The sequence below is a fragment of the Odontomachus brunneus genome, unplaced genomic scaffold, assembly GCF_010583005.1.
Source record: "Odontomachus brunneus isolate Ranch 3 - 2012 unplaced genomic scaffold, Obru_v1 Obru_scaffold_003, whole genome shotgun sequence".
Taxonomy (NCBI): domain Eukaryota; kingdom Metazoa; phylum Arthropoda; class Insecta; order Hymenoptera; family Formicidae; genus Odontomachus; species Odontomachus brunneus.
This window is the reverse complement of record NW_022639453.1, coordinates 2,530,073-2,543,247: the sequence shown is the minus strand read 5'-3', so window position 1 is coordinate 2,543,247 and position 13,175 is coordinate 2,530,073. Positions and strand designations below refer to the sequence as shown.

The 13,175-nt window shown below is 37.5% G+C and overlaps 2 protein-coding genes across 2 annotated transcripts in view; both read right to left on the bottom strand.

Moving 5' to 3' along the window:
- LOC116844077 overlaps positions 1-6,950 on the bottom strand; it is a 35,200-nt gene extending 28,250 nt beyond the window's left edge. The window contains exon 1 of the mRNA XM_032815192.1: positions 6,864-6,950. The gene's annotated coding sequence lies outside the window, so the exon portion shown is untranslated. The remainder of the gene's footprint in view (positions 1-6,863) is intronic.
- Positions 6,951-7,211: 261 nt separating this feature from the next.
- LOC116844080 lies at positions 7,212-11,928 on the bottom strand. Its single transcript, XM_032815206.1, has 4 exons — positions 11,589-11,928; positions 7,915-8,105; positions 7,738-7,848; positions 7,212-7,636 (listed from the first exon to the last, which is right to left on the bottom strand). Exons 1-4 carry the CDS (start codon positions 11,772-11,774, stop codon positions 7,501-7,503), a joined length of 624 nt encoding a protein of 207 aa, XP_032671097.1. The 5' UTR covers positions 11,775-11,928; the 3' UTR covers positions 7,212-7,500.
- Positions 11,929-13,175: the final 1,247 nt, after the last annotated feature.

Below are 13,175 nucleotides of genomic sequence, written 5' to 3'. Positions count from 1 at the left end.
CTCTCTCTCTCTCTCTCTCTCTCTCTCTCTCTCTCTCCCTCCCTCTCTCTCTCCCTCCCTCTCCCTCTCTCTGTCTGTCTCATTCTTATTCTTTCCCCGCGAATATTGCCGATATAATCTCTCTGTTAGCAGGAAATCATCTCCGGAAAATCGCTCGTTCGTGGCTAGTCGAGGATACATCTGACAAGAGTCGGCCGAGTGTTTACCGTGTAACTGTGTGGTAGCGAATAGAAGTTTCTCGCGAAGGTCGGAAGATCGGCCCCTCGTGGAAAAAAAAAAAAAAAAGAAGAAAGAGAATCCCCGGTAAGCTCTCGAGGAAACAGGAAATTGTTAGTCGCCCGTGGAAAAATGGCGGGGGAGAGGATGATCGATCGGGGTGAGGACGATGCCGCGAAACAGCCGGCCGAGGCTGTATCCGAGGGCTCGACATGAAGAGCCGGATAACGCGAACTTCATTAGGATGCGGGCGTGCCGCGAGGAAATGGAGTCTCTTTTTTTTCAGACTATTCGTCTCTAGTTACAGTCACTTAGGGAGGCGGGAGATATGCTGAGCGTCAAACGTTTCCCGCGCGAGATGTTTCATTCGCGACGATCAATAGGTCGTATCGCGCCGAGATAAAATGCCGCACGGCCGCTGCGCGTGGCGCGTGTTCGTAAGAGGATTTTGCGCGTTAACGATTGCGAAAGCGGTAAAACGAATTTAATATAATTATCGAGATTATTTCGTTATCCCTCTCGAGCCGCATAATTGGACCTATAAAATTTCCCGTTTCACGCGATTCGACCGATCAAGTTCTCCCTCAAGCGGAAAGACCTGAGAGTGTTGCTCGTCGATTTAAATGAGTCTTGGGTGTATCGTGGAAAAATTGAGAAGACACGTTTTTCAGGAGATTTCTCGGAGACAATCTCTCGAAACTAATTCCATGTGTACAATCGTGGACAAAAAGGTTGTCCGCTATTTTCGTGTGAGTTTCGAAGCGCATCTGTCTTGTTCAGTGGGAGAATTCACCCATTGGAAAACAAATTGTTCCATTGGACGAGACAGGATGCATTCCTAAAGTCACGAAATAAAAGACAAACAAGCTTTCTGTCCGCAATTGTACAGGATGAAGCAAATTAAGCGTGACAAATGAATACCTTCAAAAATATTAACGATGAAAACAAAGTTTATCATGAGAAATTGATAAGATTCTAATGCAGTTCCCTAGTCAATTAGTACATTATTAACAAAATTGTTTTTAAAAAATGTTTAATAATTTTGCAACAATACTAGAGAGATGAAATTCGTAAATAATAATATATAATCGTTTTTATTTAAAGAATTATCAAATATTTTAAAAGCGACAAAATAAGTGTTTTATAAGATGCACATTTGATATCAAAATCAATTGTGACAAAAGAAATATATATGTTTCAAAAATCATAAAAATTACGAACTACATTTCTGTCCACAATGTCTACTCAAACGCTCGTTGCTGTATTTGATAAATGATTAGTTTTATTTAATTTGAATAAAATACATAGATTCTATATTAAAGTGAATAAATATAGAAATAAATGTAGAAATGACATTATAAAGCCATTTCAGATCTGGTACTAACTTATTATATGTGAGCTCGCCATGTTTTCATTCATATATCGTCAATTTCACGAATATTCGAAAAATTTCTCTCCAATCTGATAGTTGAATTTATGCAATACTTCATTAAAATATGCTTAAATATTCATTTTATTATTATGGCAGTTTTTTTTTAATTTATATCTTATATACAAATATGTCAAATTACAAGAAATATGTTGTATTAGTTGTATTTGTTGTATTAATTGAGTTTTACATATGCTTGCTTAATGCAATTTTACAATTAAATATCTCGGAAACAATACAGTAAATATTATATTGAAATTTCTGTTACGCATTGTTAGTTTAACTTTCGTATCATGTACACTCGCGGGCCAAATATGTTGTCCACTATTTTTTGCGTGAATATCAAAACGTATCGTCTTGTTTAATGGCAAAATTTGTTTTCCAATGGGAGAATTCTCCCATTGGACAAGACGAATGCGTCCCAGAACTCACATAAAAAATAGTGGACAACCTATCTAGCCGCGAGTGTACATATTATAGGTTTAACTTTTATTTGATCAAATGTGCTTGAAGTGTCATACATATAATACAGAGCGTTTTAAAAAAGATAGACTGGCTATATGTACTTATATTTTTCGCATTATAATATATAAAAAAGTTCTTATAAATATACTGCATTAAAAAGTCATTATTAAAAAATCAATATTGAGTCAAAATTACAAGAAAAAAATGTCGATGTTAACGTAGTAAACACTGCTTCGATTGCAATTATTTAATGTTAAATTAGATAGTCATAATTGAGTTCGACTTTAATTAGAATTCAACTTTAATTAGATTTAAAAGCTTACTTTAGCTTATTTTTCTTATTAATTATATTAATTTATATTAATTATATTTTGTTTTCATTAATTTTCAATTAAGATTATTTATTTGTTCACATTTTTAGAGAGAGGTGTTTTGCTACATCTTTTCATTTCAAATTTCTTATGTTATTCTTTTTTTAATCTCATGTTCTTAATTAATTTTTCTTTATTTTATTTCACTTTAATACTTACGATCAATTAAATCTTCTTTCATTCTCGATATATATATGATTATTTAGTTTAATTTTACTTGATAAATGTCTCGTTTATAATTGTCTCATTATAGTTTCATTGTTGAAAAGTTCTTTACATTCTCATATATTTTTGTGCGTTGCTAAGAGTTTGCAATTAAATCTTAATTTAGTGATTTTTTCTTTGTTCTTTTTCCTTTGTTAATAATTACTTTTCGTTCTGTCATCAACGACGAAACATATTATATTAGTTACAGTCATTTCAAATTACAGTAAATCATGGAGTTTTATTCGAATAGTAGAAATGATACTGATATGTATTTGATATATGGTATAGCAAATTGTAATCGGCTGAGACCAGACAACTTTGCGCGGATCAGTTCCCAAACAGCATTTGCCTAACGAAAAGGCATTCGAAGGATTGCATAGACGCCAGAAACTGGAAGTTTTAAATCTCCTTCTCAGAGATTGTAGTCAGTCACAAACTACAAGAACTGTACAGTTAGATAAATGAATGTTGGCTCAAATTGAAGAAGATACAGGTGATATTACAAGAAGAATTACTTCAGAAGAAAGTTTAAACAATGCTATCATTTGATGGATTTTAAAAAATTATCAATTATATACTTACCATTTGCAAAAAGTCTGAACACTACAAAATGGTTATTGTCCACCACGTGAAATATTCTACACTTGGCTGTCTTGGCAAATTGCGGATAATAATATATTTTTTACCATTTGTTCTCTTTACTGATGAAACAGCATTTAATTAATCTAGAATTTTGAATTTTTAAATATTTATGCACAGAAATTTTAAATGGATATTTAGGCTGCTATTCTTGGAGATTTCTTAATTGATCTATTTGTTTTACCGTGAAGGCTTAATGGAGAAACGAATTACAATTTCTTATGAAATGATCTTCCAAATTTATTAGACGATACTTCACTGGTTTAAGTGTGTGTGTGTGTGTGTGTGATTTATGTATAATGGTGCACCTTCACATTTTAGCCGTGTTGCAAGACATAACATATTCTGGTCAATGAATTTTTACACATAGTATATTTTGGTTATGTTGGCCCTCAATCATGGTCCGCACAGTCGTCCTATTTAAACCCATTTGACTTTTATCTGTGGGGCTATTTGAAAACAATTGTTTACTCGGTTTGGATTAACAATGAACAATAACGTTTACAAAGAATAGAAGAGGATGTCGAGTGATACGCAATACTTTCTAGTATTTGTATATATAAGACAGTTTTTGATGTTAAGAACCCAGAATTGTATTGCGTTAGTAGATATTTTGAACATTTCCTTTAATTATTGTTTTTTTATTTTTGAAATTCATTTAAATAAATATAAATATAATAAATACAATATGTATTAAATACATACATACGTATTACATATTTATTATATATATATACTACATATATATTACATATTTATACATATTACATATATATTACATATTTATACATATTCATATATATTTATAATATTTATAAATATTACATTTTTAATATATATGTATTACATATATATTGAATACATATATATGTATGTATTAAATTGTATGTATTAAAATTTAAAAAATGCGTTAACACATACATGTGTGTAAAAATTAATTCTTTTAATTTTGACTCAACATTAACTTTCTCACTCACAGCATTTTAGTCAATATGTTTTTAGTAGTATTTAATATTTAGTATTTAGTATAGAACTTTTTTGTGTATGTTTGTCCTAATAAGAAGAATATAACTGCATATAGCTAGCCTATCTTTTTTTAAACACTCTGTATATATAAGTATATATGTATGTATGTATGTATGTATAAGTGTTACATCTTTTGAATATATTTGTTTTTTGGCATCCCTTATAGAAATATCATACTAAGAATCATTGATAATTACTTATTATCCAGTATTTTTAATACTGAAAATAAGTAATTATCAATGATTCTTAGTATGATATTTCTATAAGGGATGAATACATAAAGGATTGAGTTCGTTGCGATATGGATTGCAATTGTGGATTTACATAAATATAGAATTGCATTTAAAAAAGCTTCACGACCATGAAATATCTTCGATATCTTTATAAAGAATTTCATATAGAAAATTAATATATCCGAATAGCGTAACCCTTAAGATATTTTAACTTTGTACCTTGTAAAATTTTATTTTGTCGTTAATATTTTTTGACATACTCACTTGTCACTTTACGCATTTTACTTCGCATAACGAAGTTATGTAACAATTTCATGTAAAGCACAGTGATATTTTTTAAATCGCACTTTTAGAATTTTAACTTTTAGACTCTTAGGCCCGATTGTACCAACGATATTTTAGTTTTAAGCGAAACTTAAATAAATATATATATATATATATATGTGTGTATGTGTGTGTGTGTGTGTGTGTGTGTGTGTGTGTGTGTGTTTATTTAGAAAGAAAAACAAAGATAGACACATGTTTAAATCTCGCTAAAAGCCAAAATAATATTGGTGCAACCAGGCCTTAAATCTTTAAGAATTGTACACATCGCGCTGCGAGTAGATATAGACTCGCTTTGGGTGGACAAAAGGCAGGTATGATGTATCACATTATTTAAATTCCTGAACTCGAAAAGCCACTTGTAAAAAAATACGTGTTTCTCGTCTTTCTCTCCACAACGCATCCGAAAATAATTGAAATTGTCGAGAGACATTTCTCTTGCCGTCGCACATAAACTTCTCTGCTTCACCGATATTAATATCGGTGTTGTATCCAGAAACCGCGGGACTCCCCGACGATACCCAGCCGATGGAATATGATTATTAGTCGGTTTGCCGGGCATTCACCGACCGGATGAAATTTGCCGGAGTCAAAGGACACATCGATGTTTAAATTAACAGAGTGCACCGGCGCGAAAAGAAAAAAACTGCAGCACAAAAGCGAAGTCGCATCGTTTGATCTCCCGCGTGACAAGAGACGATGAGTAACTGGCCCGGGTTCGCGCTCGCTCATATTATCGACATCTCTGACAAACTTTCCTCTTTTTATCGCGATTTACTCTCTCCCACGCGGCGTGGTCGCATCAAACTTCACCGATATCGAAAACGTCGCGTGTATTTTAATTCCATTTTTATTTCATATATACAGGGTGTCCGGTAACTCACGGGGAAGCCGCGGGGTACAGGTTCAAATTGAACGAAAAATTATTCTACCATTTTGCAAACAAACGTAAAATTCTCCACGTAAAATTTCAAGTTAGAAAATTTTCAATCAAAGAAAATTTGCGAATGATCACGCGCCATACGGTAAATAAGACGTGATGGCGACGTCCACCGTTATATTAAGTCAAATTGAATAAAAAAATCCTCTACTATTTTCCAAATGACCACGTACATGTTTAGTTATTAATGAAAGAAGTTTAATGTACAGTTGTGTGCAATAACGCACCAATCTTTTTTAATTAATAACTAAACATCCACGTGATTATTTGAAAAATGATAAAGGACTCTTTTGTTTAGTTCGACTTAATATAGCAGCCAAACGCCGTCATTATAGCTCATCTACTGTATGACGCGTGATTAAATCTCATTTAAAGCCAAAATAATATTTGTGCAACCAGGCGTTAAACCTTTAAAAATTGTACATATCGCGCATTGTACGAATCTTCTTGGATTAATAACTCAAAATTTTACGTAGTTGTATGATAGAGGAATTTTTTGTTCAGTTTCATCTAATCTACTTGTACACCGCGACTCCTTAGTTACCGGACACACTGTATACATTTTTCCACCGCCTCTCTTTCCCTCTTTCTCTCTCTTTTTCTCTCGGCGCGCCTTGTCCATTTTCGCGTTAAAGCGAAATGAGACATCACTCCGGGCCGCCGCGCGGCTGGCGCGCGATATTCCGCATTTTCGAAAAACTTCGCACGCGCGTGCAAACAATCCGTTAAATACCGGCGTGTAATATCACCCGCGCTCCCACAAGTACAATTCGATCGTCGTTGCGAGGCGCGCCCCGATCGTCCGCGTCGCCGGCACACTCCGCATTCTCCGGGCAATTATTCCAGCCAATCTGCGGGATCCTCTGTCCGCGGATGAAAACGGAAATGGTATAGAAACGAGTTGTTTTATTACGGACCATGTCAGCCGCCGCGGCTGCTGCGTTGCAGACCTCGTCAATTCGCCCGCTCACTCGCTCACTCGCGCGAATATCGAAAGCTGCGGCAGAACTCACCTATCTCGCTCGCTCACTCAGCTATCTATGCGCGCTCGTCCGCGAGGGTTTGCCCGGTGAATGATCTCCCGGCCTGGCCGAAACGACCGTTATTATTGCAGTTAGGCGAGTAAGGGGCATTGTCGAATTCATTAACGTCCAGCCGCGCTCGGCTTCCGTTCCTCGGCTTTATTTAGCGAACGATTAACGGCTCAAGAGCCGAACAGCCGGACGCGTTGCTGGGCGTGAGCGTAAAATACTGCCGCCACTATTAGCGCGATTAACGTTTCCGCCGGGTATTGTGTGCGTACGTGTGAGTGTATGCGCGCGTGTGCGCATGTTCGCGTCGAGTGCCTTTCCGTAAACACACACCCCCGCGTGTGTATTCGCCTGTTCTGTTCGCTCGCGCCTATAATTTCGCGATATTCGTCATCGCCGCGCTAGAATTTTTGCCGATTATTTCGCTCGATTTCATTATTCTGATTTTAGCTATGCGGAGCACGCGAAAACTTTTCCCCTCCACTCTCCTTTCCTTCTCCTTTATTCCCGCAATAACATCACAGATCTATCCATGTACAACGAAGACTATACTAATTTTAATGTGTCACGTAATAATAAGGTTTGCACGTAGCTTTACGCTCTCAGTTTCCACCGGCAGTCATGGTTCTTGCGTGTACAAATTGTACAACAGTAATCTCAACAGCGAGAACGGACAGGGGTAGACGACCTCGCAATCGGTTCTTGTTCGATACGCAACGTCATAGCAATCACGATCGTCCGCATCCTCGAGGTTCCTAGAATACACGCGATATTCTTCACCATCTAAATACAGGAAACCGCACGTCATTAATACTGTATCACGTCGCAACGTATCACGTATCGCTGTCACGCGTACCTCAAAATAACACGGATGGCGTCTTCGATCAGCGAGAACCCCGGAGGACTCAGCACCGTCTCGGCCTCGCATATCGCGCGAAGAATGCACAATCGTCCTGGCAAGTATCGACTGGAACGAGCAACAATCGACGCTAATTAATCGATCACAATCATCGCCGGGGAAATGACTCCTTACCTGTTCAACGCCGACTCGAAATTAGCGTAGAGCTCGCGCCGATGCCGTCGTTTCAGCTTGGCCGGTCTTCCGAGCACAGTTTTTCTCAAATCCTCCCGACTGGGTATAGGCCAAATCATGTCGAATTCCAGATCGAGGTTCCAGTTACTGGGCTCGGTAATCTGGATGGACTTTAGCAGGGTCAGAGTTACCTAAACGGATAATTTTATGTACAGGGCGTTGCGTCAACATACCACGTCTGTAAATATGAAATCGGAATTTGCCCATAGATGGCCCTAGCTGTCAATGTAGTTACCGTCAAACCGCGTCATTAGCGCCATTTCCTTGTTGACATCTCTGACAAAGATTTTCAATTCACAACAGTACAAGTTTCATACAACAGCATAGTTTGTAATAGCGTTGAACATGTCGAATTTTGTGCCTGGAAACTACGATTTGCGGACAGCATTGATTTTCTGTTACCATTTGAAGAAAACTGCTGCAGAATCGCATCGAATGCTTGTCGAAGCTTACGGTGAGCATGCTCTTGGTAAATCACAGTGCTTTGAGTGGTTTAAAAAATTCAAAAATGGCGATTTTGACGCGAGAAGTGAAGAACGTGGAAGATCACCGAAAAAGTTTGAAGACAGCGAATTGCAAACATTGTTGGATGAGGATGACACTCAAATGTAACAACAACTCGCGGATCAATTAAATGTGACACGAGAAGCCGTCTCCATACGTTTGAAAGCCATGGGAAAGATCCAGAAGATGGGAAAATGAGTTCCACATGAACTGAATGAAAGACAGCAGGAAAACCGAAAAACCACTTGCGAAATGCTGCTCGCCAGGTACAAAAGAAAGTCATTTCTCCATCGAATTGTGACTGGCGATGAAAAGTGGATATATTTTGAGAATCCTAAGCGTAAAAGATCATGGGTAACTCCAGGCGAACCATCGACATCGACTGCAAGGCCAAATCGCTATGGACGGAAGACAATGCTCTGTGTTTGGTGGGATCAGAAGGGTGTGATCTATTATGAGCTGCTAAAACCTGGCCAAACCGTTAATACTGAACGCTACCGACAACAAATGATCGATTTGAATCAAGCTTTGCGTGAAAAACGACCAGAATATAAAAAAAGGCAACACAAAGTGATTTTGCTTCATGATAATGCACCATCACACACAGCAAAACTGGTCAAGGAAACGATTGAGGCGTTTAGTTGGGAAATACTTTCGCATGCGGCTTACTCACCAGACTTGGCTCCGTCCGATTATTATTTATTTGCATCGATGGGACACGCACTTGCTAAGCAGCGCTTCACTTCTTACGAAAATGTACGAAAATGGCTCGATGACTGGTTTGCCTCAAAAGAGCAACAGTTTTTTTGGCGTGGCATCCACAAATTGTCAGACAGGTGGGAAAAATATATAGCTAACGATGGATAATACTTCGAATAAAATATTTTTTATCATTTTCATACAATAAACGTGTATTTTCTATACAAAAATTCCGCTTTCATATTTACATACCTGGTAAAGCTCAGTACAACAGATTACTTGCTTGTTTCGCTGACAGATGCAAGTTCTTAGACAGACTCAGCAAGACTTGATTGTATTTGCGATTGCAAAATGATTTACAATTACTTGCTAACATTATTTTATTGGTAGAAATGAATATAAATCATTTCGCAAACGAATATATCGCCAAGTCTGTATTGAATCTGTGTTGTATCCAAGCGCACGCCCCTGCCGGCGAAGCAAGTAAGCAAACTGTTATACTGACTTTTATGTGATGTAGTATCTTGTACACTTGGTTTCAACACGGTTTGGACCCTTTTTCCTTTGCAATTTGGAACGCAAGCCGAAAATCCAAACAGAAAACTTATAACTTCTGGGAATTAATAAAAAATAAGTTTCCTTATTGCAACATAGATTGCGACTTAAACTATATCAAGAAAAATGCCAAAGTGTGTATTGAAACTAAGTGTACAATTGTGAGCGTGAAGCTTTGTGCAATATTTTTTTATACGCTTCGGAACAAAATCAATGCCCAGTGGAAGAATTTATTTTTGAGATTTTTATAAGGTATACAAGGTATGCAATGTCGTCCCTTCAGATCAGCGTGTACATAGAATGTTTGAATTGAAATAAATTGAATTGAATATTGTATGTATGTATGTGTGTGTGTGCGTGTAGAGCGCTTTAAAGCATAAATAAGAAAGTCCCATACATTCTTTCATGTAGCAGCTTTGTTCTAAAGATATTAATTGAAAGAAGTTGACAAATAAATATGTGTCATACGGTGGAGTGAGTCTGAGGATCTGTAGAGCAGTTTGAAGAGACATGTCTTGAGCCTGTTTCCTTATCTCCTGAGAACGAGAAATATAGATGTGCTAGCCAGTATCACGTGTGCAACGTTACTTCGCCTCTCGTTGCTAGCAGATATTTACAGTTGCTAAGAAATAATCAAGAAGCCTAAAATATGTCTCTTCAAATGTTCCTGCACGGAAAGAATTTTATAGTAGAAATTACTGTTGAATTTTGCAGCTATAGGACATTCTGTTTTAACTTATTATTTCTCTGTTTCATGCGTGGTATACTTATATCTTAGAGAGAGAGAGAGAGAGAGAGAGAGAGAGAGAGAGAGAGAGAAGTCTATTATTACGTTTACTATATCAAGATCTGTTCTGAAGAAAACATAATCCACCTCCCTAAATCATCTTCTATTTTTTTTTTACTTTTCTATTTATTTTTTGCTTGTTTATATAAAACAGATTTAGTTTGTTTGAAAATATGGATACATAGAAAAAAATATTTTCTCTCATACGTGACGCTGGTAGTGAACGATAAAGTATATACACATAGAAAAAGATATTTTCTCGCATACGTGACGCTAGTAGTAAACGTATTAAAAAAATTTATATATTCTTTGAATTAAAGATTTAAGGTAAACTTTATTGTAACAGGCTATTCTTGCACTACTAAAAAACGTAATAAGATTGAAAAAATTTATATAAAAAAAACTATTACAAATATATTTTTTACTGTATATAAGATTTCCCTGTTCAGTTTGATGCGCTCTATTTTAATCCTAGAAAAATAACGTGAATAACTTTTACTTTTAATAAAAGATTTAAGCTACCCCTCTAGTACTTGTTTCATTATCCACTGAATGGATACTACTGCCTTTTGAGCTATTATTTGAGTGAGTAAAAGTTATTCACCCTACCTTAATCGTGAAAGTTTCTCACTATATCTTTCTAGGATTAAGGCACATGGTGAGTGCCGTACTTGAATTCAGACATCTTGTATATTCGAAAAGGGAATAGTAATTAGTTTCTTTACCTTTTCCAACATTTAAAAGTGACCCGAGCAAAATTAGGAGGAAAGATAAAGAGGAACACGTGGCGCTGTTTCGCGTGTTTCACGAATGAACGTCAATTCGATCACGAGAAACTGTCGTCGTTCGCGCGACCGTAAACTTGTCACGTGAGATAAGGAATCGCTTCGACATTGATCTAACCAATCTCTTGGGAATTCCCGACTGAGAGTACTAAATAGTGACTCTCTCTCTCCCTCTCCCCCTCTTTCTCTCTCATTCTCTCTCGCAAAAGTTCAACGTGACGAAAGGACGATCCGACCGCCTGCGAGAACAACAAGCAGCTGCATGTTCTCACGGACTGACTCACCACGACGGCGCTCCCCTTCGGGAAAGCGAGTTCCCGTCTGCGTCTGGACGAAGTCTCTCTTGACCTTTGGCCGGTGTTGGTGCCGGCACTTAAGTCGGTGTCATTACGGTGACACAGCGCCTCCCCCAGGAGGGACAACGGCGGCAGGATCTCCGCGAGAATCAGGACGAGCCACGTGGCTCTCATTTCGCGGAATTACCGGACGGAATCAGTCTCCTTTCGTGGCACACGAGGAGACGATAGCACACGAGGAACCGCCGCTCGGCTGCCTCCCGGGAGGCTACGGGACGGGCAACATTTTCCGAGAGCCCGAATGCGACGTCGTCCTCCGCGGTTACGTCGAAACATTACACTTACATTACGCGCACGGCCGAAGTGCAGGCAACTCGCCACGGCGGAGGACGCGCGATTGCGACGTTTGCGTCGCAAATTAGCGGGTCTACCTCGGCGACACATCACGATGAACAGTCTAATTGAAAAGCTGCATAATCGTACGTCGCGAGAAAGGACGAATTCGCAGAGGCTACGTACAAATACACCCGAAAAACTGGTGGACACGCAGTGTCCCGAGAAGTCAAACTCTGGAACTTCTCGAAACTCCTCGCAACTGGGGCAATTTTCCAAAAAGTCATAACACCGAAGTTCGAGTAACGAGAGATAACCTCACGAAATACAATTTCCCCGAAGGATATAATAGTTCCGAGAAACTATTACCCCGAAAACAGTGCACATTCAACTGTATTAATATCTACCCATTTAGATAACCGACGCAAAAGGCCTGCCTGGAGGAGGAATTCGAGCCCAGAACACTTAATCTTCTTTAGGTTAATGTCAACTCGAAACGTATAATTTGTACTCGGGATTCTCGGAATATCAGTAGAGCATGCTAGGATTAGATATCACATTTTTCGAATTCCGAAATTACAACTTCGGACAAGTCGACGACAAATAAACTAACTAATTGTTGTGATTGATTATATAAACGTGCTAAAACTAATTGTGATTGATTACGACAAATAAACTAACTAATTGTTGTGATTGATTATACAAATGTGCTAAAACTAATTGTTGTGATTGATTATACAAACGTGCTAAAACTAATTGTTGTGATTGATTATACAAATATGATAAAGACAACCTCCTTTCATTTTCTTATGCCCATTATGATCCTGTAAAACATATATTTTCTTCGGTTATCACCGAAATACAAATATGCTCCAACGTAGCCATCTTACTTTTATACCAAGTCAAGTTGGATATCAATTCAAGGTAAGAAGGCTATATATAAGATATGTACCTTGATTAGTAATTTCAGGTTCTTCGCAAGAGATCTCCAGGCCTTGCTGGCCTTTAGATAGTAGTTAGTTTTATCTCGTCCGCCCAATATGCTCGATTTCAATCACTTTATGGATAAAAATTGTTTTTATTACCACTCAAAACAGTATGTATCATACACTTGCTGAAAACTTCATTCTAATTAATAACACATCCCTTGAGTTGATTCACTCACGTTGGAGAATATTAATACAAAATTTCGAGACGGTCGAAAATGCACTTGGCTGACCCTGAAATAATCTTTTTTATTTT

What these genes read in the sequence shown, in the direction of transcription:
- LOC116844080 (XM_032815206.1), bottom strand. Translation starts at nt 11,774, where the DNA reads ATGAGAGCCACGTGGCTCGTCCTGATTCTCGCGGAGATCCTGCCGCCG. An exon ending in CGAAGGGGAGCGCCGTCGTG is followed by an intron (nt 8,106 to 11,588) that starts GTGAGTCAGTCC and finishes TTATCCGTTTAG; the next exon opens with GTAACTCTGACCCTGCTAAA. An exon ending in TTCGAGTCGGCGTTGAACAG is followed by an intron (nt 7,849 to 7,914) that starts GTAAGGAGTCAT and finishes TGCTCGTTCCAG; the next exon opens with TCGATACTTGCCAGGACGAT.